Source organism: Truncatella angustata (assembly GCF_020726525.1).
Source record: "Truncatella angustata strain MPI-SDFR-AT-0073 chromosome Unknown BKA67scaffold_1, whole genome shotgun sequence".
Lineage (NCBI taxonomy): Eukaryota > Fungi > Ascomycota > Sordariomycetes > Amphisphaeriales > Sporocadaceae > Truncatella > Truncatella angustata.
Window position 1 is genome coordinate 551,381 of NW_025763381.1, and position 23,347 is coordinate 574,727.

Below are 23,347 nucleotides of genomic sequence, written 5' to 3' on the forward strand. Positions count from 1 at the left end.
TCATGTGGATTTGACGAGAATCACCAATCGTGACATAAGGAACTGGAACCCCACCATCGCGGATGTGTAAGTCATCACTAAGAGCCCTTGTCAGCAACGCTAAAAGAGCCGCTAAATGGGTTGAGGCTCTTTAGTGCGAAGGACACAAGACTTACAAGGGTCCAGCAGCGAAACATTGGCGCACACAACAAGATCTAATTGTCGGGACATGCCTCAAGGCCTCACAATTGTCTAGATCATATCAAAACTGTAGAACGAGAAAATCATGCAGAAAAGTATTCCGTCTGATCTAGTTGAACGTGAGCGAGATCTATTCTGTGACCACCATACTGTATGTTGCATCGCAGCCCGTCTTGAACAATGAGCCCGTGGCCCAAGCAAATATATAATCCTCATCGTCTTCCTCAACCAAGAGTCAACTTTGTCGAAGTTGCGCTAAATCATCTACCGTACTTTCACCTTGATGTACGGCACCTCGACGTCCTCCTCATCCAAGTCTTCCACCACTGTCTCAAAAATAACCTCCTTCTGATGCTCGGGTACAGGCTTCTTGGAGACAAGCTCAACCAGCTTACTGAGCTTGAGCCCCATTCTCTCCTTGAGCTTGGCAGCAGGGAAGAAGGATGCGTACAGTAAACTCACGCCAGAGCTCAACATGGTGATGCTGAGCCCCCGCTTTTCAAAGTCTGCGATGAGCTCCTTGAGTGTGATATCGTTGACCTCGAACCGGTCCCAGATCTTGTCCAGCGTCACCTTGCCATTAGGTCCCCTGTATTCGACCTTGGGGCTTGCGATGGGCTCACTGAAACCAAAGAAGGGCAACGCAAGGTTGATGAAACCGTTCTTGTACTGCTCAATATCGGTCTTGCCGTCAATGATCTTGTAAAGCTCGAGGACAACAAGACCCGTCACCAGCGCCGTGGTTGTGGCGATGGCGGGGATAATCTTGCCAGCAATAAACTTGGTCTTGTGACGATCAGCAGGTTCGATCTTGTAGTTCTCGGCACGCAAGTTGCTTGCGGCGGTAATGAAGTCGATGTGGTGGTTCGTGTCATCATCCTTCTCGAACTCGACAGGAGTGAGCTTGAAGCCAGCCATCTGACTAGGAGGTGGTATGCTCTTTGCAATATTCTCGAGTTCAGCACCGTCATCGAAGCTGCTATCGTTTGCGCTCGGATCCTAATTGCGTTGATTAGCATTTGTTCTAGCCTAGCCGTAGCAGTATACCAACTTACCGGGTCAGTGTCCTTCTCTTGGATCTTCACCTTGGAGTCGGGCGAGAAATCAGGGACGATCATGTTATCAAGGACCTTGAGATATGTTGCCTTGTCGACTCCCTTGGTGTTGATATTGTAGTTGAATGCATGAAGGTTTGCGGCGGCCACAATGAAACCAAAGTGAGTCGGATTCTTGGGGTCAAACTTTAGCGGATCAGGAGCACGCTTCGGGCCGGACCAGAAAGGCTGGCCTGACGAAGACGTAGAGTCCTTGGGAAAGTTGTATAGAAGCTGCTGGATCGCGTTGTTGTACTGCTTCTCAAACACCGTACGAGCCCAGATAATACAGTCCTCGAAACTCAAGGGCTTGTCGGCTACCAAATAGTCACGAATGGTCTCCAAGGTCGCCTTCTCATTCCCACCTTGCTTGAGTGTTGACTCGAGATAGTTGGGTTGTGTCAGGTAAAGATTAACGGTTTCCGGGGACTTGACGAACGAGGTCTCGAAGAGCTCACGAGCCCAAGCGATGGTGTGGTTGATGTTATTGGGGAAACTTCTCAAGGTGCACATGGGAAATGATTGCTCGGGGGGGTCTTGAGACGAGGAGTATGATTCTGTGAGTTTAGGAAGAACCACTTGTGTGTTGCCCTTTGTGCCAAGGGTACCACTCTCAAGTAGAGGCTTGTGGAAGAAAACACAACGTCTGTCGACATATGTTCGCGCCTCAACGTTGTCTAAAGCATTGGTCACGCCATCCAGGCTGTTCCAAAACTCTTCGTTGAAAGTCTCCTCGGTCTCGGGACTCACGCGATCCTTGAGGGTCACAATATGGCCATTCAGGTCGGGGTTCATGGCCTGCACAGCGGCAGCGGCGCAGTCGCTCTTCATTCCACCAACGTCCTTGGGGCGGAACAAGAATTGCCGGTTGAGGTTGCTCTTCTCGATCGAGTCCATATCAGTAATGGTGATCTTGCCCTTGGGACCGACACCGAGACCGATCATGGCCCAGTTCTTAAGCATTTCGCAACCAATAGCTCCAGCTCCAACAAGGAATTGCCGGACGTTGCCCAACTTCTCCTGGTACTCCTTTCCGAAAACTGCGATTTGACCATCATATCGTGAGCCGACAGGCTTGCACAGCTCCTCCGAGCGCTTGGTGCTGGTGGGAAGAGATTCCAACGAGTCGAAGTATAGCCATTGCTTGATAGGGTGGAACTTGCCCGAGACAGCCTTGAGAACCTCCTGTGCTGCAAGGCCACCAAAGAGGGCGGCGATTGGATTCAAGTCACCAGTCGCCTGGTAGCTGAGTTCCTTGATCAGTTTCTCGTCGATCTCAACTTCGAGCTTCTCCTTCTCCACGAATGCCTTGGCGGATGCGACCAAGACTGTGGCATCATCCTCGTTCATTGGACGGGGATAACGGTTCTGAGCCTGAGCGAAAGCGTGGAGGGCCTGGAAACCGACATGTAATTGCTGTGGCCTGTCGAACTTGGCGAAGTCGGACACGAGAAATTCAGGGTCCTTGATGGCGGCAGAAATAGGCTTGAAATCGAGAAATTTGGGCATCTTGACCTGCTGGTAAAGACCACCTCGTTTGTATTGTCCTAGTCCAGACACATCGCCGATGGAGAACGTATAGGGTCCCTTGACGGTGACTTTTCTCGGCTCGCCGCCGTTGAGGGCTTCCATACCTTCCACCTCAGTGAAAGTGATGTAGTCGCCATCTTCCAGTCCATGTCTCGTCTCGTCCAGAGCTGATACAACACCCTCCTCGTCGATGCCTGCCACGATACCGTTGAGTGGGTTCTCACCCGTGGAGTCGAGGACGGTGAACTTTTCGCCGAAGTCGCAAAAGATGGAAGCGAAGAGTCCAAAGGTGTCGGCGCAAACGACATAGATGCCCTTGGTGTGGCAGTAGTCGCCGATGGCCTGCTGGAGGTGCAAGGGGGTATTTGTCAGCACGACGACCTGGAACTTGTCGAACTGCGAGGGGTCGGCGTCCAGGCCAGACGACTGGTGGACGTGGACAGGCGTGTAGGCGTTGAGTTCGGCGACTCGCGGAGCTGTAACAGCGTCTCGGGGCTGGCCAACATCTTCGGGGTGCAAGAAGAATTGGGCTGAAAGGTCACGGATGGCTACGGGTGCGGGATCGTAAAGGGTCAGGCTCTTGACACCAGCAAGAGCAATGTTCTTGGCGATCTCTACACCGAGGCCCTTCAAACCGACAATGAGGATATTGGAAGCACCCATGCGCTTCATGGCCTCGTGTCCGAGCACATAGAGTTGTCTGCTGTATAAGGATTCATCGATCTCCGTGTTGCCAACGACAGAGTCGTCGACCTGCATCCGGGTGACCAGCTCGGTTCGCGGGGGCGTCGTCATTTTGGTGTCCTGAGTGGAAGGGGGAAATATCAGCACGGGGACATGCTTCTGCTTAACCCAGAAGACCAGGCGGGCGGGCAGGCAAGGAGGAGGGGGGAGAGGATGAGGAGGGGCAGACTCACCGTCATGGTTCTCTTGAGGGAGATGGGCGCGTCTCCGTTTGAGAGCTTACGCTTCCCCAGCTTGGCTGTTTTACAATTCTCAAGCTCCTAGCGCTTGAGAAGAGGATGGGTTGAGGATGGTGTAGATGCGGTGTGGTGTTGGTATCGCAAGTGTGAAATGCCAGAATGTGGCTGTGATGTTGATGGGTAGATACGGATCCGTAACAAGACAAGTTTGTTTGAGGGCAACTTGAAGGCACTTGCCACTGAACTGGAGGCAGCGGCAGCGGCAGCGGCAACCCCACCAACGAGGCTGTTGAGTTAGTTATTAGCTGGGCTGTGTGAGGGTGCTTCAGTAATCCGCCAAATGACGTATCGAAGAGCAGAGCGGGGTCTTGTGGGAGTCACTATGTAGTTACTGTGCGTGTCGTCTATTTATGATGCAGTACACTATTTAACATTTCTTGACACGGGGGGAGGAGGAACTAAGGTTAAACAGGTAAGATATCTCATGCCTCAGGACTCGCCCATCGCAAAACCGTTTCTAGAAAGAGCTCCTTCCCGCTTAACAAGCTTCATGCACTGCGACAGGACAAAACGGAGAAGCTGCTGATTCAGCCTTAACAAGAACTACTAGCGCTAACGTTGGGCGGTGGCGGGGCAGATTTTTATGATACTGTAATTACCCTGTATGTAGGTTAGTTACCCGTAGAGCCGATATTATCAAGTGGGTACGATATAAGGAAGCTTGCTTTGCTTGCCTTATTGCATCCTTCTTGACAGCCCAGGTTTCTGTCTCTTGCGTGCATCGATGGAACTGCTTTTACGAGGTCTTTGGGATATGCCTTTTCATGATCTTGATCCGTTTGGTCAGATTTACCCCGACCAAGCCTCTCTTCGGCATTTTGTGCTTCATGTTTTGGGCAATCTCATTTTGCTGCGGTTCCGGAAAGACACGCAGAGAGGGTATCACTCGCTTATTTTCTACATTCTGCCGTGGAACTTTTGTCCATTCATCTTCATCATGTTTACTGTGCTAGGAGAATTGAACTGCGCGCCACGCAATCATAACCGAGATCAAAGTATGAATCCATTATGGTCCCACGCCCCAAGTTATACCCAAGTTGTGCCTTTGCCGTCAATTTCGCTGAAAATGCAGAAAGGCATATGTAAATACCAGCGTGATTTTCATCCATGGCATGCCATAATTAATAATCCACAGTGTATTTACCCTTAGATACCAAAACATTAAATGCAGGCTTGTCCTCCGGAAACCTGAAACCTTCCAAAGGCTGGTCTTAAACTGTGATGCGGCAATGGCGGACTCTGTCGTAAAGACCGTGCCAATCATGGGTATCATCCAAACATAAATTTCCATTCCATGCCATATGCCAAATGAGTGTGAGAGTCCGTAGCCCTTTGATGCCGCGCCACTGTGATGCTGATTAAGGATTGTCGTGAAGTCTATGAAGTCGTATATTCGTGGGAAGGAGTGACGTGAATTAGTTTTTACATTTTTAAATCCAAACATTAGACGCGAATAATTAAAGGCCAAAAACAACTGCCATGATGGCGAAGATCAACGAGCTTGAGCCGGCCGCTATAGACAGACGTGACGCAGCAGCTTGAGCCACTGTCGTGGTTGCTGAACTGCTACTGCTGGTCGCCGAGCCTCCTGTGGATGATCCTACGCTCGTGGTTGGCGTCGTAGATGTGGGGACAGTGCTTCCGCTACCACCGCTGCCCGTGGCCGACCCTGTGATAGCTTGCGTGGACGATGTTGTGCGTCCAGAACTTGTAGTGCTCGAGCTCTCACTTCCGGAACCATCAACACTTGTGGCGCTACTAGGAGAACTAACTGTGCTGGTGGTGCTTCCCACGGATGCACCAGATGAAATCCCCGATCCGGCAGAAGAGCTGCTGGAGCGTGCCGTTGTACTGCTCGAGGCCACTGAAGATGTTCCTGGTGAGTCAGTCGTAGCACTAGAAACGCTCGAGGAGACAGTCGTAGCACTAGAAACACTCGACGATACCGTTGTAGTCGTCGAGATTGACGAGGCGCTTGTGCTGCCGGGCACACCAGTGCTGTTAGAAGAGCTACTAGTAGTGGCTGACGTCGAGGAAGTCGGTGATGATGTTGAGGCTGTGGTGGTAATTGGTACGATCGTGGCGCTGGTGATGGGTGACGATTGACCAACACTGGTAATGGGAACACTGGTTGGGCTCTCGCCTTCCGCAGATGATGTGACTGGATTGGTAGTATTGGTTGCCTCACAATAGCCTATATACTGCCCAAACGTGCTGTCAAGGTATGTCGAATCCGTGAGTTTCGAATTGTTTTTGTTGATGGAAATGCAGTTGTCGCAATCATTGTAATACTTGAAGAAAGCCGAGTCAGGTGCACAAAGAGCTACAGTCTTTCCAACGCGCTCTGCTTCCAAGACAGCAAGGTTACATCGTGGATAACAAATGGTAGGAATGGTATCGTCTCTCTTGGATAGTTGATGAAGTGACACAACAGTCTCTCGCTTTCTGTACGTTGGGTAGGCCGAATATCCGTGACTGCTCAACGTAGTTGTGGTGGGTATTGGAAACTCGGTAATTGATGTCTGTGATGCCCAATTGCCAGTGGTAATGGTAGTCTTCGTCTTGTGTCCATATTTATCGGTGGTCTTAATCACACGAACATCCTCCTCGAAGATATCATAGCTGAGACCAAACGCTTCGGGGTTCAGGTAGTAATATTCTTCCAGAGTCGGGTAGTAGTAGCCTGTGACATTTTCTGGCCATACTACGATAGGGTAGTCTGGGGCAGAAACACAGTTCTGAGCTTCGCAGACATATTCTTTTCCAGGAAGATCTGCCCAGACGTTGCAGCCGTTGGGTTTCGGTGGACGACATACAAACCCTGGTTTGCAACCCCAAGTGAGATCGGACTTTGCATCGTACGCAGAAATGATTGGTCCAGGGACATTGGACGGAGCGGAACAGACACTAACATCCGTAATAACTCTTGTTGAAACTAAGGTGGAGGTAGCCGTCACAGTAACAGGTGGAACGACGGTCGTAGCCGTTGTGGTGTACGTCGATCCGCTTGCTGTGATGGTTACCAAGGAAGTGATTGTTGACCCTGGTAAAATGGTAAGAGAGCCTGGCAACTGAGTAGTGATTGTAATAGCTGGCTGGGTTGTTGTAATCACCTCTGTAGTCGTGAAAGTGCTGGTACTGAAAACTGAGTCTGTGACGGAGCTGACTGAGATAGTCACATATGTAGTAGTTGACACCAATGTAATGTAAGAGGTCTCCTCCTCCGTGGTAGTAGTGGCAGAGATAGCTGTAGTTGTAGCTATTGAAACCGCTGTTGTTGTCGTCGTCGCGGTTTGCGTTAATGTAACAGGTACACTTGTGACGTAAGTTGATACACTCGTCAGAGTTGACGTCAAGTAAGACGTCAACGTGCTTGTATGATCAATACTGATAGTAGTAGGCACGATCGTTGTACTGATCACCGTCGATATGACGGTTGTTGGTACAAGAGTTATGTATGTTGTCGTGTCAGTTATGGTTGCAGTTGTGGTGTCTGTTAAAGTTGCAGTAGTGGCAGAAACTGATATCTCAGTCGTTGTAGCCGTATCTGTTGTGGTCACAGTATCAATGATCGTTGTAGGCACACTCGTCGTGTAAACCGAGGTAGTCGTCACGGTATCAGTTACATAGGATATGGTTGTGCTGGTATGGTCAATTGTCAATGTTGTCGGTGACACGGTCGTATAGGTCACGGTGTCTGTAAGAGTCGTAGGGACCAATGTAGTGTACGTCGTAGTAGTCTCAGATACCGAGACCGAGGTTGTCGTCGTTGTCAGAGTGTCAGTGATGGTTGTGGGCACGCTTGTTATGTATGTTAGCTCAGTGGTAAATGTGCTAGTAATATAAGACGTCGTGGTGCTTGTGTGATCACTTATAATGGTCGTCGGCAAGATGGTCGTTGTTGTGATCGTGTCAGTCAGAGTTGTCGGTACTAAAGTGCTGTAGGTCGTTGTCGTTGTCAGCGTTGCGGTATTAGTGACCGTATCTGTTGCCGTTGTGGTCACTGGAAGAGTGTATGTCGTAATTTGCGTCTCCGTGACGGTGTTCCACTTGGTTGAAACTACACATCTCACATCTGAGGTAGGGTACGCGGCATAAGTGGTGGGTGTCCCGGCGCAGATCGTTACGTAGGAAGCATAGGACTAAAGTATGTTAGAGTTGCCCAGACAATGTAGTATGATGTGGTTTTTACCGTAGTCACAACAGACGTCGCCGTCTGAGTATAATACTCGGTATCAGTGGTAGTCGCAGTCGCAGTCGCAGTCGCGCTTCGCGAAAATTAGCTTCAATGGTTGTGAACCTTTAGGGAATTACATACGTTGTTGTTTCCTCATCGGTGATAGTCTCTGTAGCAGTACTTGAGTAAGTGACATACACCGTCGTGGTGTCACTAAATACCATTAATCAAGTAGACATATAATAACGAGCATAGGGACTCACTGGACGGTCTCAGTCTCATAACATGTCGTTGTGCTTGTTTGCGTCGTGATTTCAGTGAGTGTGCTTATAGAAACCTGCGTCACAGTAATGGTGGGGCAGTAGCCACCAGTCTTAGAGGTTGAAGATACTGGCTTAGAGGTTGAATACACCGGCGTAGATTTTGAAGATACTGGCTTAGAGGTTGAATACACTGGCTTCGAGGTTGAGGACACTGGCTTCGAGGTTGAAGACGTCGGCTTAGAGGTCGAAGATACAGTTCTCGTGGTTGTAGAGATTGTTGAGTAGACTGAAGTGGTTGTAGAGGCAGGACAGTTCGTTATAGTTGGAGCACACGAGGTGATCGTATGAACTGTAGTGATGAAAACAGTGCTAGTTTCCTCTTCGATATGGAAGCCTGGTTCAATTGCAGTTGCACTCAAAGCGAACGATAGAGAGGCCAAAGCCAGCAACTGCTTTTTGAGATACATCTTGTACTCAATCCTCTGCGAACCCAGCTCGGGGCCAATTCGATAACCAAGAACAACGATTGACTGCGGAGTAACGAATGTCCAGTAAAGAGTGGTTGTCCTGCAGAAGAGGTAGTGTGAGTTGCACCGGACCCCAAAGCTGATCGGGGGTTTTGTTTGTATAAGTCGTGAGAATGGGGCGGTGTTTGGGCTCGCTCGCTCGATCTTCAGCCTATTCGCGATGACCAATTGAGTCGCAAGTATATACACCGACCGATTGGCTTGACTGTTAAGTGCGAGCTTGGCACGACGACCAATGATCCGGCCTGTTCTCCAAACGAACGAAGTCTCAAAATACCAGGTGATACACTCAACTGTGGGAGAGGCAGAAAATTGGAAGAGCAAGTCGCGGGTCAGCTTCTTAGTAGGACTTCAAGGTGCTGCTCGAGCAAGGCTGATGGCAACAATACATCCGGAATTTGGAAGCTATGAACGTACAGAGCTTAGACTTACAGCTAGACCGACCGGGATGTCCTCGCAGTGGCTACATAGTGTAGCATCAGTATCCACGACTTCCATGTAACCAGCCACCCTTGACAGGTACACCAAAGTGCCTCATGAACCCTGGAAACGAGTGCATATTAGTGTGTGATTTGCATGCACGACAATCCGGCCCGTTTACCATCTTCAGAAATAAGGCGTGTACATAGTAGCTCTCGTCTTGTCTGGTACGGATTATCGCGGTAGTCCATGTATATCAAGGCATTCACTTGAACATCAATTGGCTCAATACAAGACTTCTTCGCTGTACCAGGCGAGTTAAGACACATTCACCACTCACCTATGACTCTATATTCGGGCCAATCAGTTCACTCAAGACGCCATACGGAGAAGTGAGTAATCTACTTCAGTTGCGCACCTAGCGGGCTAGAAACGCAAGATCCCGGATGATCACCAGCAGTTAGGCAGATGACGCTGTATCCCAGATGGAATAGAAACGTTGTATCCTACAAATATTCAGGGACGGCAGTTTCCCCCGAAATTTCCTGGTGGTTGCTGCAGCACAGTATCAAAGCATGGGGCGTTGAGCCATCGGGGATGATTTGAGGCGGTGGCCATGGCCACGGCCGCTCGTAGTACCGACATGTCTTGTTAACGAAAAGTAAGGTGCCAGGGCATAAATAGGTGGCCGAACGTGGGTGGCTGGCTTGGACTCTCAATGTGTGCGGTGGTCGCGATGGTGAGCCGCCTCTTCCAGGGGTTATATGCAGCTGTGTGGCACGAAAAGCGCGGCAGCTTTGCTCACAGGGAGAAAACGGATGAGGAGGTGATTGTAAGAATTGACGGAAAAGTCGCTGATACGAGCAAATGCACTTTCACTTACGGAGCACAAGCTGGATCTCGGGCCAAGTGCTCTGGCTTTCGTGACGAATCGGGTATTCTTGCGTATACTAGTTGCAGGATCCGACTCGGGTACGTCGAACGGCAACACAACTGGGGTCAATATACGGAAGGTGGGTTACTTCGAACACTCTAGGCCGTCTTGGGTCACCCAATATTACTCACCACTTTGGGTAATAATCTTCCCAAAAGCAAAGTACCTTGCAATATTGATTGTTGTCGCCGGTGGTGACAGGGTTCTAGATTCAACGTGACCAAGATCCATACATCTCTTTCTGTTCTCCCAGCGAAAGACGAAATGTAACCAGGCACAACGTTGAGGTGTCTTTCAAGCCATCGTGCTGATGAGTGCGTGGATGCAGATAAGAGCAGCACCAGGGCTTGATTCAAGCTTGTGGTCAACATATCGGAACACTCCGAATCTGATGTCCGGCTCAATATGACGAGATGCGGATTGACCAATGTCGATGTTGTTGCAGAGAAGGCCATGCATGTTCTTTTTGGGTCCTATCCTTCGACTAGACTACAGCGTAAAGGTGGGATACACCGGGCAAGGCGGGTTGGCTGTTGGCGGGGTAAGCCTCTCCAAAGTCCCTGTCAAAAGTTGTCGACAAGGATTCCAATGCGGGCTGCAACTTGCAAGGTTCCCAAGGCATAGGGCCCACTACAGCTGTACTATGTAAGCATCAGACCAGGCTGAGTCGTTCGTTTTGCGCTGAGCAAACTGCGATGATGGTATTTTGACATGGTTCCTGAGCAAGGCCTCTGGAAAATTCCATGGAAAGAGTTTGTATTTAATTAATGATAGCAGATGGTTTCAACGGAGATAAAGTAAGACTGGCAACGTCTTGTACGTATGGAGCCGGTGTTGTAAAAATAGGCGAGCAAGTGGAATGTTGACGTGAGGGGTTAAACCAACCAACCTGATCTAAGTTAGTGCTAGCAGCCTAACCTAGATTGCTGTCGTTTGCTGATTGGGCGCCTAGAATAGTAGAGATGGTACATAGCTTACTTTTGTAGTGCCAAAGAATCGAGTCCACGGGTAGGGCCTCTACGGGCTCTGGAGGGCTGACCTAGCGTAACGTTTTCTGCATTCTCCAACGTCACTTCAACTCTACTTGGACCTCAAATCTCATATGCCATCCTAGGGAAATTGCTTGAGAAATACACAGTCTGTTTCATTCCGAGAATGACGTCGCAAAATCCGGGTTTTCGATCGGATGCTCTCAGTTTTTCCGTCGAGTCAGGTTCAAGGCTCTCTCTTCTGTTGCCTTGATCACGTTGTGGCTTACTCCCATCATGTCAATGATCCCAGCCTTTTCATATCTGCGTACATCAGTCTAGAGAAACATCTCCACCAATGAGATCTTAGTGTTATATGCAGCTTTCTCATACGGGTGTACCTCATCGGATAAACAAATCGAATTGGTCTGGTACCAACACAAGAGCTCTACTGCATAGGCTCGAAAGATCAGGCGCGGCCATTCTCGTATCTCAGGTGCACATGTGCGTTGGATCAATGATCTTGTACCTGCTCATCAGTGGGTGACTATCCTTGTCGTTCCTTGAGTAGTGCTCATGTCAGCAAACTACTATTCACCGCATACCCCGTTGCAAGGCCATGGCAGGACAGCCGATCTCTGGGGAAGGGAAAAAAGAAAAAGGAAAAAGCAATACGCCCTCGGAGCTTCCTCAGGCACTGTGAGATCATTACGAACCTTCATTATGGGTATATCAACGAATTACAAGCTGCCCGTATAGACAAGCCACATTCAACGATATTTTCCAAAACTTGTCGTACTCTTCATATGGTGAGCAATGCAAGCAGGTTTTGCAGGTGAGGCTGAGGACCTGAGACTACCTGGCTTTCGAGCGACCTAGTCGTATTCGGTCGTGGCTCTAACTGTTTTTGGCCAGGAAAAGACACTCACCACACCTTCCCGTGCGAGGGATACAATGTAAGTGTGTGGGAGACATTTTGCCCCGAAACCGACGTCTAGATCTTTGAAAGGGCGGCAAGAACTGCACCATCTTCAAGCTCCCTGGTATGACTTGCAGCGATCAGCATGGGACAGCCTTTTCTTTCATCTGTCACACCCCATGTCGTCCAAAACCATAAGCCAATACAATTGCCTCTGAGTTCTTCTGTCCTCATTAAAACATTTGCCACGCCATACCCGTGGATAGATGCGGGGCCGCCGTGTAAGGCTTTGTTCTGTCGCTTGCCTTTTGACTTGTACAAAGAAAATTCAACGGTACTGCCAAATCCGTGGAGAATCCTGCTTTCATCTGATAGTGTTGTGGCCGGCGATTTCTCGAGCCGCCTTAGCCTGACAAATCAGACTCAGACTTGGGTAATGCCGCTTCATTCCAGTGGTTGATCAGGACTTCTTTGTTGTCGCAACATTGCCCCTGGTTATCTCGTTCAAGTTGAGGCCTTTGAACCCTGTTGATGGGGTATCCTTGAGCCTCATTTGCCAGGTCCGCGCCCGTATCTATTGACTACAACCTGTCAAAGCTGCCAAATGCCAGCCAAATCTGCAACTATTCTCACGATGTCTTGGTCAAGGGTAACATGTTGGGCACTCGCTGCAAGTGTAGCTTCGCTCGCCAGCGCACAATACTCAGGATGGATAGACAATCAGGTCAATGCTACGATGTGCTCGTGGCAGAACCCACGAGGTAATTCTAGAATTCGCGAACATGCTTCTTCGGCCAGGTTTACTGACCCTTGATAGTGGCTGTAATGCGCGACACTGCTTACATTGATGGAGGATGGATATGGTGGACGCCGGGTCTTGCTGATGGGACTCCTGGTCCTGCTAGACTCGATGGTATGGAGCCAACAATTCATGCAGTGAACGCCGTCCTAACATACTTCGCAGGCAACCCATCCGGTAATCTATTCCTGCTAAACTTTAGCAAGCCATTCAATACTTCAGGGAATGCTAGTGAAGCTTTCGACTTACTGCCCAAGGGGTACAATGGGCTTTCGTTTAACAATCTGGCCCCCAACTATTTCGATGGTGCTTTGCTTGGGAATGACAATGAGTTCTTCATGTACGGCGGACTCTTGACGGAGACCGCTGCTTTCTCCTCCACTCCAGGCGCCGAATCAATTCTGGGTTACCATAAATATCAATACGGCGCGCAAAAGCCACAGTTTAGTGAGGGATTCTTAGGCGTAAACCTGCCCGACGGCAACCTTACACGATATTCGGCATTTGGTGGAGCCGCAAATGCACCCTCGGAGAACAAGGCCTACTATTTCAGCGGATTGCACTCACCCCTTTGGGGGGAGTTATATATACAGAATAGCAACGCCTCAGTGAGCGCGATCAATACCTCGGATAGCCTCATCACTCTGGATATGACCAACCAAGGGTCAGAGACATGGAGTAACATAACTTTGCCGGACAGTGTCAAGGGTCGTGGTGGAGCCGATCTGGTCTGGGTTCCAGTCGGAGAGCAAGGCATATTGGTCTCACTCGGAGGCGTGACCAACCCAGATTTTAGCAGTCCTACATTGCAATCATTGAACCTAGGACAAAGTGTAAGTCCACTTCTGCTTTTCTCGACGGAATCAGGGACTGAACGGTACACAGGTATCTGATAGCCCCGCCTTCATGTCAGATATAGACATTTACGATATCGCTGGCAATCAATGGTATAAGCAGCAGACCATCGCTGGGCCATCTCAGCTTGCTCTAGGATGCGCCGTGGTTGCCGTTGCCCAAGATGCCTCGAGCTACAACATATACTACTATGGTGGTTATGACGGTGTACACTCTACAGACTCTTTCAACGATGATGTCTGGATCCTGTCACTCCCATCATTCATGTGGATGAAAGTCTCATCCGGGAAGGCAGACCATGCACGAGCGGGACACAGATGCGTGAAGCCGTACCCCGACCAGATGATCGTGATCGGCGGCTACACATCGTTACAAGGAAGTAATCTGAACTGTGTCGAAGGCGGAGTCCTCCAGATTTTCAACCTCACCGAGGGCAAATGGATGGAGACCTACGACCCTGAAGTTTACAGCGATTACGGAGTCCCGGAGATGATTCATCTTATGATTGGTGGTGATGCAGCCGGTGGTGCGACGATGACTGTGCCTACGCCAACAGGCTGGGCGACTCCGGCTCTCTCCAAGGTATTCGAGAACAAGTATCCGACGTCCAAGATCATCAATTACTACCCGTACGCTCCCGAAGGTGGATCTGGCTCGAGAGAAAATGTTCCCGGGGGCAGCAGCGTTCCTTCATGGCTTGCGCCTGTGCTGGGCGTCGTTCTTGGCCTGGTATTCATTTCCGCGATTGTCGTCGCTATCCTGCTTTACCGCCGCCGCAAGTTCCTGGGGCGAGGCCGTGCCAGTGAGGGCCCTACTGAGGAGAACGGAAACCGTATTCTTTCATGGATGCGTGGACAGGATGTTACCAGCCACAAAGCCCAGACCGTTACTAGCGACACGATGGACGAGATTGAGAGGTCAGTTGGCGCTCAAACTCCTTACCAGGCACAAGCTCGACCCGAGATGGTTCAGCAAAACTCCCAGCTATCAGAGATGCCCTACACGCCCTTGTTTGAGATGATGGGTAAGCTTCTTCTCGACCTTGATCCCCATCACGTCCAAATACTAACTCTTTCCATAGACACATCTCCGCGCGCAGAGCTAGAAAACACCGGTCTAACACCCGTTGACATAATCAACAAGCACACACATTTTGCCCGAAGCCCACACTCGGTGAGCACTCCAACCAACCCCTCGTCCTTCTCCAACTCCAACTATGCCGTATCCGGCGACCACGCCTCTATATCCACAAACTCCCAATCACGCTTCAACGCACCAATCTCCAACACAGCGCGGCCAGACTCGCCAGCGTTGGGCAGCAACAACAACGTGACAGTCCAAGGACCGACACTACCAAACATACCGCCCGCAGACCACAGGATCGTCTCGGGTCTGAGCAATATCAGCCAGGGCGAGCGCGCGCACTTGCGGAATATTAGCGACGCGACTGTGAGTACAGCGACGGATGTCGATTTCGCCGGACAACCAGTAGATACCGCTCCTGCAGCAGCGCCCATAACGCCGATCGCGGGGTCCGCGGTGCCGATGACGCCGCCGGGACCCGTGAGCCCGCCGACTGCTGGGGCGGATGAGAGGACGGACTATTTCCAGGGTATCGGGTCGACGTTATCGACTTCGAACAACAATAACAATAACAACAATTCTGGCGCCTCGCAGCTGAGGAAGAGCGTGTTCGTCGAGAGCCAGGATGATCTGCGGGATGATAAGGGGAAGAGGTGATGTCGGATAATGAAAGTGATTAGATACCATTTGGGGCCGTGAAGAATATCAGAGCGAGTGAAGATCTCTTATGTATATATAGGTTTCGATTTCCCTGTAAAGAGCGCATGCACATGGTAGGGCGATCCAATGATCTTCTCCTCTTGGATAATGAATAATTCGGCATTTTCGCATCGGATCTCATCTTTTGGTCAGTGTCCTCTTGTGCTAAGTGCACGGAGGTCTCCTGGGCTTCGAACAGAGTTAATGGAAAAACAACCCTGTGACACGACGAAACCGATGTTAAACTCGTGAGCTCAAGAGGAAAGCACAGCAGCCATCTTGGACTATCGCTATTTATATCGTCGCCTGATAGCCCTATCTGGGGAACACTATAAACTGTCCCGTCTTGCGCGTAATTATTCGAGTGAGAAGTCGCCTCCACCGCTGGTTTCACACCCGTAACTTCTGATCAATGAACTCGAAAAGCATTGCAATTTTCTTAAGGGGGTATCTTGGGCCATGGGTTCATCCATGACCAAATGCTGCACGCAAACTCCAGCGCTGCCAGCCCATCCAGTTCAACCTGTGCATAGTCCACCTGCGCAACATGAACATCAACGATGGCCGAAAAGTGATGACACATGCGAGCGCTCCCGCTACCATGGCATCATTTCCGCCCCTTTGATCTCGTACTTGTGCGAGCCCTCGTCGTCCGACCCCTGCTCTTGGGACCTCCTTTCGAGGCTTTGGCCGCAGGCTCTTCGGTTTCACTTTCTTCTTCTTCCTGTTCCTCTTCCTCTTCCTGTTCTTCTTCCTCTTCTTGTTCCTCGTCCTCTTCCTCGCCGTCGTCATCGTCCTCCCCTTCGTGTTCTTCTCCTTCTCCTTCTTCGTCACCGTCGTTCTCTTCCTCGTCGCTCTCCCCGTTGCCTTCTGGCTCCGTGCTCTCGGCTTTAGCCTTGGCCGCAGCCCTCTTCCGACTTCGGGCGCCTCTCGCACTTTTCGATGCTGGCGGGCTCGACGCAATGGGGGTATCTTCCTCCGTGTCCCCCACCGTGCTGCCTCTCGTCCTCGCCGTGCTCCCGGCGACGCTACCTCCATCGGCGTGGGCCGATGATGCGTTTCCCCTCTTGCGCTTCCTGCCACCGCCGCCACCGCCTGAAGTACTGGGTGCCTTCCCCCTGGGGTCGTCCAGGTCCATCTCGGCCGGACTCGAGGCAGCGGCAGCATCCTCGGCGTCGCTGGCGTCGGGAGCGAGCCTGCGGGCCCACATGAGGTCGGCGTACTGCTGGTCGGGCAGGGTGAAGTCCTTGTAGCGCTTGTCCTCGTCGTCGTAGTTCTCGCGCTCGTCGATGGCGTCGAGGTTGTAGAGGGTGCACAGCTTGGCCCAGATCCCCGGGATGCGGGTGTGCGTCTCGACGTCTGGGTTGATGCCGTGGTTGCGCAGGTGTTCGCTGATGGCGAGCATGCGGAAGTGCTTGTGCATTCCTAACGAGCCGCAGTTGCAAAGGTCAGTACATCGGTTTGTCCGCACCAGTGCCACGTGCCTCGGAGAGGGGGCAGATGGTGGAGGGCGTGTGTTTGTGCCATACCTGCGGGCTTCCATCGTATTATGGCTTTGAATAGTGAAGCAGTCTGATCGTCAGTCCAGAGGTCGCCCAGCAGCTCGGCGGCCGAGGGCTGGTTGGGTTTGGTGGCAGTGGGTGTGTCTGCCGCCCTGGGGGTATCGGCTGGCTGTGGTGTGTCCATGTCCATCGAGTCTTCATGCGCTGGTGTTGGTGTCTTTGGTGTGCCTATGCCCAAGCTGGCCCTTCCGCCCGCTTTGTTGCGCTTTGTTCCCATTGTGGGCGACGTTTGAGTGGTGGTGGTTGCGATTGACCTATGTACGCCTTCTATAGAGAGAGAGAGAGAGAGAGAGAAAAGCGAACCCAGCGGAATCGGAAACGAGATTAGAAGATGTCGCGGCAGAAGGAAGGAACGTGAGTCGTGGTTGTGATTGATTGTTGTTGTTGCTGTGGTTGCTGCTGCGTTGTGCTGTAAAAAGTACCAAACGGAGATTAAAAAAAACCTGGAGCTCTGCCGAAGCTTGAATTGAAGCTTTGAAGCTCTGAAGCTCCGCCAGCTAGGGTAGGGATAGTGAACCTTACAGCAAGCACTGTAGGGTCCCTGTCGATCGCTGATATTTATTGACCGAGTCGTCATGGCGCGGGGGACTCTTGGACGCGACTCAATCAATTAAACTTCCCGTCGCGTGTGGTAAAGCCCGTCGCAATGCTGTGGTGAATGATGTGGTAAAACAACAGCAACCATTCACATTCTCACTGCTTTTAGCTCCTGTCTCTTTCACTTGAGTTTCCACCCATTGAGGATCCCATGTTCTTATATTTTATATAACTTGCACCAATGAAGCAATTCAGAGGCCCCTCTTTACAAATATGGCGGACCAGGATATTGCCAATGTCTTCGCCATCCCAGATTTCTGGAGAGGCCCAAGGTGGCTAGACCTGCCACGTCCAGAAAATGCCGAATTCTTCGGTCTGGATATCAAGTCGACAGACAAGTCCTGCTTGCCTCAAATCAGCCATGATACAATTGCCAGCTCCAAGTCTGACGAGTTCTTCAGGATACCAGCTGCCCTGGAACCGTTGAAACTCACCGCATCCCAGGTCCATCTGGACGCGCCTGCACCAGCAGCCTCACAACAACGATGGAAGGATGTCAACCTCTTCGATGATGCGTTCATCCGGGGTGCGGAGGTCCCCATGTCTACTGCAGAGTACAAAAGCTGGGATGGTTTCGTCATGCCAGATCTTCCCCCAATAGATCCATTATTCATCACTGAAGCCGGACCTGGCGCTTACGATGCCGCTCTGGAGTTGACGAACGATCCCCTTGCGATCAAGAGTGGAAGTCACAATGTGGTACAAACGCACCCATATCTCACAGCTTTACTTGCCCTCGCTATGGGAAGAGCCTCAATATTCTTCACCTGGAACGAGAGAACTGCCTCATTCGTGCAGGACTTGGGCAAATTGAGAATTTCGGGCTACTCAGCCAACGTGTTAGATGGACTGCAGACTAGGTGTCTCCAGTGTGGAAACATCTCTCGCTTTCTCTACGTTTTTGTGCAGATCACATACAAAACACATCCATCGGCCGGGAGAGTCGCCTTGGCCAAATCCATGGATACTGTTCTTCTAGCCGTGCAGACAAAGCTTGGGGGTCAAGCGAGGAAAATAAACTCTCCACTCCAGCTTCAGTCTCTAGTCTATCCCGTCTCTACCATCTTGACATATTTCAACATCTTGGTAACCAAGCTTAACAAGACAAGAAATGACGAACAATTACTTTCTCTGCTGTTCGCAGAAACCCAAATGCTAGACCATGGTGATGAGCTCTTGAGCGACACCATGCGAGAAGTTTTAGCACGAGTCTCAGAACCATGGCTGGACTTTACTCAAAAGTGGATAGGGGTTAAGGCAGAGGAAGGCAACCCCATCACAAAAGACGGTCCCGGGAAAAGTTTTGTAAAAGTCGAAGACGTTGCGTACGTCGATGACTTTGGTATTGAGAACGACGAGCCAGATTATGTTCTAGACAAACGTCGCATACCAACTTTCATGCCAGACGAAGTTGCTCAGACAATGTTTGAGACGGGTAAGACTTTGCGACTTCTGCAAACACATCATGCCGACCACCCCCTTTGCAACTTTGGTATTGTTCAATCGTCAGATCCGCCAAGTCTCGATTGGCATTACAACTGGAAGTCAATCCAAGTTCTCCAGGAACGTGCAATCAGATATGAGACAAACTTACTGGAAGCGATACGTCAAGGGTCAAACCAGAATGATGCTGTGTCACAGCAACAAGGCAGGTCTCATTCGGGCTATGACCTACACCTCTTTGGTCAAGAACAAAGTCAATTAGCAGCGAGGCTAGTTGCATCTATCAAACAACTGAATGGACCTCTTCCGGCTGTTTCCGAGGCTGACAGGTTATCTCAACTGTTGCATGACCGGCTATTTGAGGACGAGAACAGCAACAAAATGCCGGCTGGACTGGACCTCGCTCCGCACTGGACCCTGCTTCCACTGTTATCCTTCGCCCCGCTGATAGAGTCACAAGCTAGACTGATCAACAGGGAGTACATGAAGCTACTCTTCACGTCGCATGATCTTCGCGATCATATCCTTTTACAAAAAGATTTTCAGCTTCTCGGAAATGGTGTTTTTTGTGATCTTCTATCCCATGCACTTTTCGACGCAGACCTAGAGACGACTGAGCGGCAAGCTGGTGTTGCGAGGAATGGAGGTGTCATGGGCCTCCGATTAGGCAGTCGTGAAACATGGCCTCCTGCCAGCTCCGAGCTTCGTCTTGCGTTGATGGGCGTCCTTACCGAGAGTTATCTTCCCACTTCAGGAGAGTCTTCATGGAGCGAAGAACACACTGACTTGCCCGGCGATTTGAGCTTTGCGGTTAGGGACCTCTCGGATGAGGAAATTGAAAAGTGTATGAATCCAGGTTCACTTGAAGCTTTGGATTTCCTGCGCCTATCGTATAAACCCCCGCCACCGCTGGCGCCCATCATAACGCCGGTAGTTTTGGTCAAGTACGACAAGATCTTTAAGCATTTACTGCGTATACTTAGGATGTTATACGTGGCTGGAGAACTGCACCGGAACTTGAACGGACGGACCTCGAAATGGCAAGATGCCAACGATGTAGCGTTCCGCTTCCGATTCGAGGCCCAGCACTTTGTCAGTAGTATTACAGCATATGTTTTTGATACCGGCATTGCTCTGCCGTGGGCCCAGTTCCTGAACTGGCTGGATAGAGTGCGGTCAGATCTCGAGGACAACCACTCTGCAGGCAAGAGAATATCCGTCGCAAGTCCAGATAATGTGCGGATGCACCACGAAAAGGCCCTGGACTCGATAATGAACACGCTGTTTTTGCGAAAACGACAGCAGCCCATTCTGAAGGTACTGGAAGACATATTCACATGTGTACTGAAATTCTCCAAACTTGCAAGGCTAGAAGCTACGGGCAGCTTCTTGTCAAATAGCCAAGAAACCTCGATGACAGGACTATATAGGGTATTCAAGAACAAGGTGGGCATATTCATCACTGTCTGTCGTGGGCTTAGCGAGAAGACAGGACAGCATGCCGAATCGGCCAAAAACGACACTACGAACGATGGAAAGAATAGAGCGATGGAAGAAAACACCATCGAGAGACTTCTTTTGCAGCTGGAAATGTCGGGTCACTATGGTGGGACTGGTCATCAACATATATAGATCTTTGGTGACCTCAGAGAGCTGAAATCCAGACATAAATCTATCATTGATATTAATATGTGCTGTAGTGACCTCCTCTTATTTCTATGACTGCATTGATTGACGTCGCTTATCACCCCCAAGGTTAAGTGCATACAGTCCATACTAAAAACTATGTAAATAGCATCATGATGACCCCGTATTGAATTTGCTGTGTAGCCTCCCGGCAGCTTACCACTTATACTGAACCCCGCATCGCGCTCGACGCGCCAAACGGTCACCCCACCACAAATCAATGCCCCAATCTCGAGCCCGGAGCAGTAAATTGTTTGGAATGAACGTCTATATTTTTCGACGTGAGACCACATCGCAAAGATGTCACGACCAGGCCCTTCGAGAAACCTCACCTTGACGGAGGAGCTCGAGAAGCTCGAGCAATCAATCACCCTCACCCTGCAGGAGATCGACCACAACTTCAGCAAGGCGCACCGCATCGTGACGAGCAGCATCCTGCCCCTCGTCGAGCAGTACGGCGAGCACTCCAAGAACGTCTGGGAGGCGTCCAAGTTCTGGAAGCAGTTCTTCGAGGCCTCGGCCAACGTCTCGCTCTCCGGCTACGAGGAGCTGGCCAACGAGAATGGCGGCGAAGACAACACGGCCAGCGTGACCGAAGGCGCCGGCGGAGACGACGAGACGACCCGCATTGCGGACTCGACCACGTCCGAAGAGGAAGAACACGAATACACGCCCGCAGGCCACGACCAGGATGACACGGGCGACCAGTCGGCGTACGCGGAACATACCCGGCATCGCGATGTCGAGGATTCCCTGCTCGATGACGGTTCTCTGGCGGGTAGCACCCCCAGGCCGCCGGCCACGAAATCCATGAGGACGATGCAGTTTGCGGAGATGGACAGCCCTTACGAAACTCTCCGCCGCGAGATGAAGAACGAGGCTGCAGCGACCAGCAGCCATGATTTCATGCACCATGACGAGGACGAGGATGAGGACGACACAATGCAACTGCCAGATATGGCGACACAGACGAGACTGCCGGACATGTCGATGAACCCAATGTCGTCAAGCATTCTCGAGGCGCCGTCGCCGATGCAGGATCGCGGGGCAAAGGGCAAGAACAAAGATCCGTTGCTCCACAAGTTACTGGACAAGAACTACAGGATCCAGGCTACGCCGCATAAGCTGTCTCCCGTCAAGCTACCTCCGGGACGGGCGCCCGTAGAAGACAAGGATCTGACGCGGCGCGCTCTGTGGCAGAACAGCCCCATGAGCTCGCCCGAGATTGCGGCGCCGACCCTCCGGACGAACCTCTATAGCGCGGCATCTCCTTTGAAATCGAGAGGCATGCCAAGGGGACTAGGAGATGGGCCGAGAACACCGGGCGTCAGTGTACAGACACCTGCTACGTCACGTAAAACAAGAGATGTCTTCGCAGAGGAGAAGGGCAAGAGCAAGAGGGATCCGGACGAGATGTATTGGAGCGACGATGACGACGATGAGGCCTTTGGCGGCATGAGTCCTCCGAAAACTATTCAGTTTGCCTTGCCGCCGAGCAAGCTCATGCAAACCCCTGGTAAGTTTTTTTTTTTTGTTTTTCTTTTCTTTTTTCCTTTTGTTTCGTCCACGTTCAACAGATAAAATGCTAATGAGTCTTTCAGCACGAGAAGCGAGCAAGCGCATTGTAGATGATATCTTGTTGACGGCTGGTGCGGCCCCTCAATATCTCGAGGACGAAGAATACAGTCCGACGATGGTGAAGATGAACAAGGACATACTAGACGATACATTTTAGACGCTCATGGGACATTGCGTACGACTGATAACGAATTGCGACTAGGAAGCTTGGCAACATAAAAACTGATTGTGTGAATAGATAGCATGAAATAAGATACCCCAGTGTAAGCGAAACAGAATGTCTCTTGTCCAACACAAACTCCTTTGACGCCTTTCAAGTATACCAAGATATCCAGTTCCAGATTCTGACAGACCAATACCAGGCGCCCTTTTTGTAATTCCGTTGATAGAAACAGGGAAATTAAACATCCCCTCATCCAACTTTTGCCTGACATAACAATCGCCAGGACTTCCTCTACGCCCCGAGTGCCTGCGAAGAAGAACTCGGAGCCTCAGCACCGCGAAGCCATTGTGGCGGTGTTGTCGCTCCCGGACTCTGGCTCGCCTCCCGTTTTATCTCGGGAGACGTTCCAGGCGGGTGCAGAGCTGTGTGGGTATTTGAACACGAAAATCGTGCAACCAGATATGAGATCCCAAAACAGGAAAATAAAAATAATAATAAAAATAAAATATTTGAAGCGCCGGTTCTTTTTTCCAAGCGAAGATACATTTTATTGCCACTCCATCCTCGATCCGAACGTGGGTTCTACGAGCTCTTCTTGCCAGAGCGGAGCAGATGTCGCTTGCTCGAGAAGCTCGAGTTGCTGAATATGGACGAGGCGTCGTCTTTCTCTGCGAGTCTATCCCTCTTGGAGGATGAATCCGAGGAAGGCTGTTGCTGGGGTTGCGTCTCCTGGGAGTATGCCATGTGCATCTCCATCAGCTTGGACGAGTGACGCTTATCGTGTGTGTGCGACGGGCCCGAGGAGAAGGTGGAGGACATCATTGTGAAAGTTCTGAGCGGTGTTTGTTTCTAGAGGACTTGTGTGATGAGTTGGAAAATTGCGATTC

General features: G+C 50.8%; 7 protein-coding genes across 7 annotated transcripts; 4 read left to right on the plus strand and 3 right to left on the minus strand.

Moving 5' to 3' along the window:
* Positions 1 to 41: 41 nt before the first annotated feature.
* BKA67DRAFT_4471 (uncharacterized protein) lies at positions 42 to 4,119 on the minus strand. Its single transcript, XM_046096885.1, has 4 exons — positions 3,722 to 4,119; positions 1,236 to 3,608; positions 632 to 1,179; positions 42 to 570 (listed from the first exon to the last, which is right to left on the minus strand). The coding sequence occupies exons 1-4, from the start codon at positions 3,725 to 3,727 to the stop codon at positions 456 to 458; spliced, it is 3,042 nt and encodes a 1,013-aa protein (XP_045963172.1). The 5' UTR covers positions 3,728 to 4,119; the 3' UTR covers positions 42 to 455.
* A 1,125-nt stretch (positions 4,120 to 5,244) lies between these two features.
* Positions 5,245 to 8,694, minus strand: BKA67DRAFT_529231 (uncharacterized protein; the record flags this gene model as incomplete). Its single annotated transcript, XM_046099031.1, has 4 exons — positions 5,245 to 7,929; positions 7,980 to 8,055; positions 8,106 to 8,177; positions 8,228 to 8,694. 4 exons carry the CDS (start codon positions 8,692 to 8,694, stop codon positions 5,245 to 5,247), a joined length of 3,300 nt encoding a protein of 1,099 aa, XP_045963173.1.
* Positions 8,695 to 9,484: 790 nt separating this feature from the next.
* On the plus strand, positions 9,485 to 10,360 carry BKA67DRAFT_543367 (uncharacterized protein). Its single transcript, XM_046101179.1, has one exon. It carries the CDS (start codon positions 9,893 to 9,895, stop codon positions 10,208 to 10,210), a length of 318 nt encoding a protein of 105 aa, XP_045963174.1. The 5' UTR covers positions 9,485 to 9,892; the 3' UTR covers positions 10,211 to 10,360.
* A 2,054-nt stretch (positions 10,361 to 12,414) lies between these two features.
* BKA67DRAFT_4669 (uncharacterized protein) lies at positions 12,415 to 15,714 on the plus strand. Its single transcript, XM_046096900.1, has 4 exons — positions 12,415 to 12,756; positions 12,813 to 12,908; positions 12,960 to 13,627; positions 13,680 to 15,714. Exons 1-4 carry the CDS (start codon positions 12,600 to 12,602, stop codon positions 15,387 to 15,389), a joined length of 2,631 nt encoding a protein of 876 aa, XP_045963175.1. The 5' UTR covers positions 12,415 to 12,599; the 3' UTR covers positions 15,390 to 15,714.
* A 324-nt stretch (positions 15,715 to 16,038) lies between these two features.
* Positions 16,039 to 17,210, minus strand: BKA67DRAFT_529234 (chromatin modification-related protein EAF7-domain-containing protein; the record flags this gene model as incomplete). The annotated part of the gene is made up of 2 exons (XM_046099032.1): positions 16,039 to 16,856; positions 16,961 to 17,210. The coding sequence occupies 2 exons, from the start codon at positions 17,208 to 17,210 to the stop codon at positions 16,039 to 16,041; spliced, it is 1,068 nt and encodes a 355-aa protein (XP_045963176.1).
* Positions 17,211 to 17,558: 348 nt separating this feature from the next.
* On the plus strand, positions 17,559 to 20,716 carry BKA67DRAFT_543371 (Spc97/Spc98 family protein). Its single transcript, XM_046101180.1, has one exon. The coding sequence runs from the start codon at positions 17,804 to 17,806 to the stop codon at positions 20,663 to 20,665; it is 2,862 nt and encodes a 953-aa protein (XP_045963177.1). The 5' UTR covers positions 17,559 to 17,803; the 3' UTR covers positions 20,666 to 20,716.
* Positions 20,717 to 21,019: 303 nt separating this feature from the next.
* On the plus strand, positions 21,020 to 22,454 carry BKA67DRAFT_652311 (DASH complex subunit Ask1-domain-containing protein; the record flags this gene model as incomplete). The annotated part of the gene is made up of 2 exons (XM_046106138.1): positions 21,020 to 22,235; positions 22,321 to 22,454. 2 exons carry the CDS (start codon positions 21,020 to 21,022, stop codon positions 22,452 to 22,454), a joined length of 1,350 nt encoding a protein of 449 aa, XP_045963178.1.
* Between the last annotated feature and the right edge of the window lie 893 nt (positions 22,455 to 23,347).

Coding starts and splice junctions, on each gene's coding strand:
- BKA67DRAFT_543371 (XM_046101180.1), top strand. CDS start 17,804: ATGGCGGACCAGGATATTGCCAATGTCTTCGCCATCCCAGATTTCTGG.
- BKA67DRAFT_4471 (XM_046096885.1), bottom strand. Junction 1,180..1,235: donor AAGAGAAGGACACTGACCCG/GTAAGTTGGTAT, acceptor CAACGCAATTAG/GATCCGAGCGCAAACGATAG. Junction 571..631: donor AGCTCTGGCGTGAGTTTACT/GTACGCATCCTT, acceptor AAGCTCAGTAAG/CTGGTTGAGCTTGTCTCCAA.
- BKA67DRAFT_4669 (XM_046096900.1), top strand. CDS start 12,600: ATGCCAGCCAAATCTGCAACTATTCTCACGATGTCTTGGTCAAGGGTA. Junction 12,757..12,812: donor CTCGTGGCAGAACCCACGAG/GTAATTCTAGAA, acceptor GACCCTTGATAG/TGGCTGTAATGCGCGACACT. Junction 12,909..12,959: donor TGGTCCTGCTAGACTCGATG/GTATGGAGCCAA, acceptor CATACTTCGCAG/GCAACCCATCCGGTAATCTA.
- BKA67DRAFT_543367 (XM_046101179.1), top strand. CDS start 9,893: ATGTGTGCGGTGGTCGCGATGGTGAGCCGCCTCTTCCAGGGGTTATAT.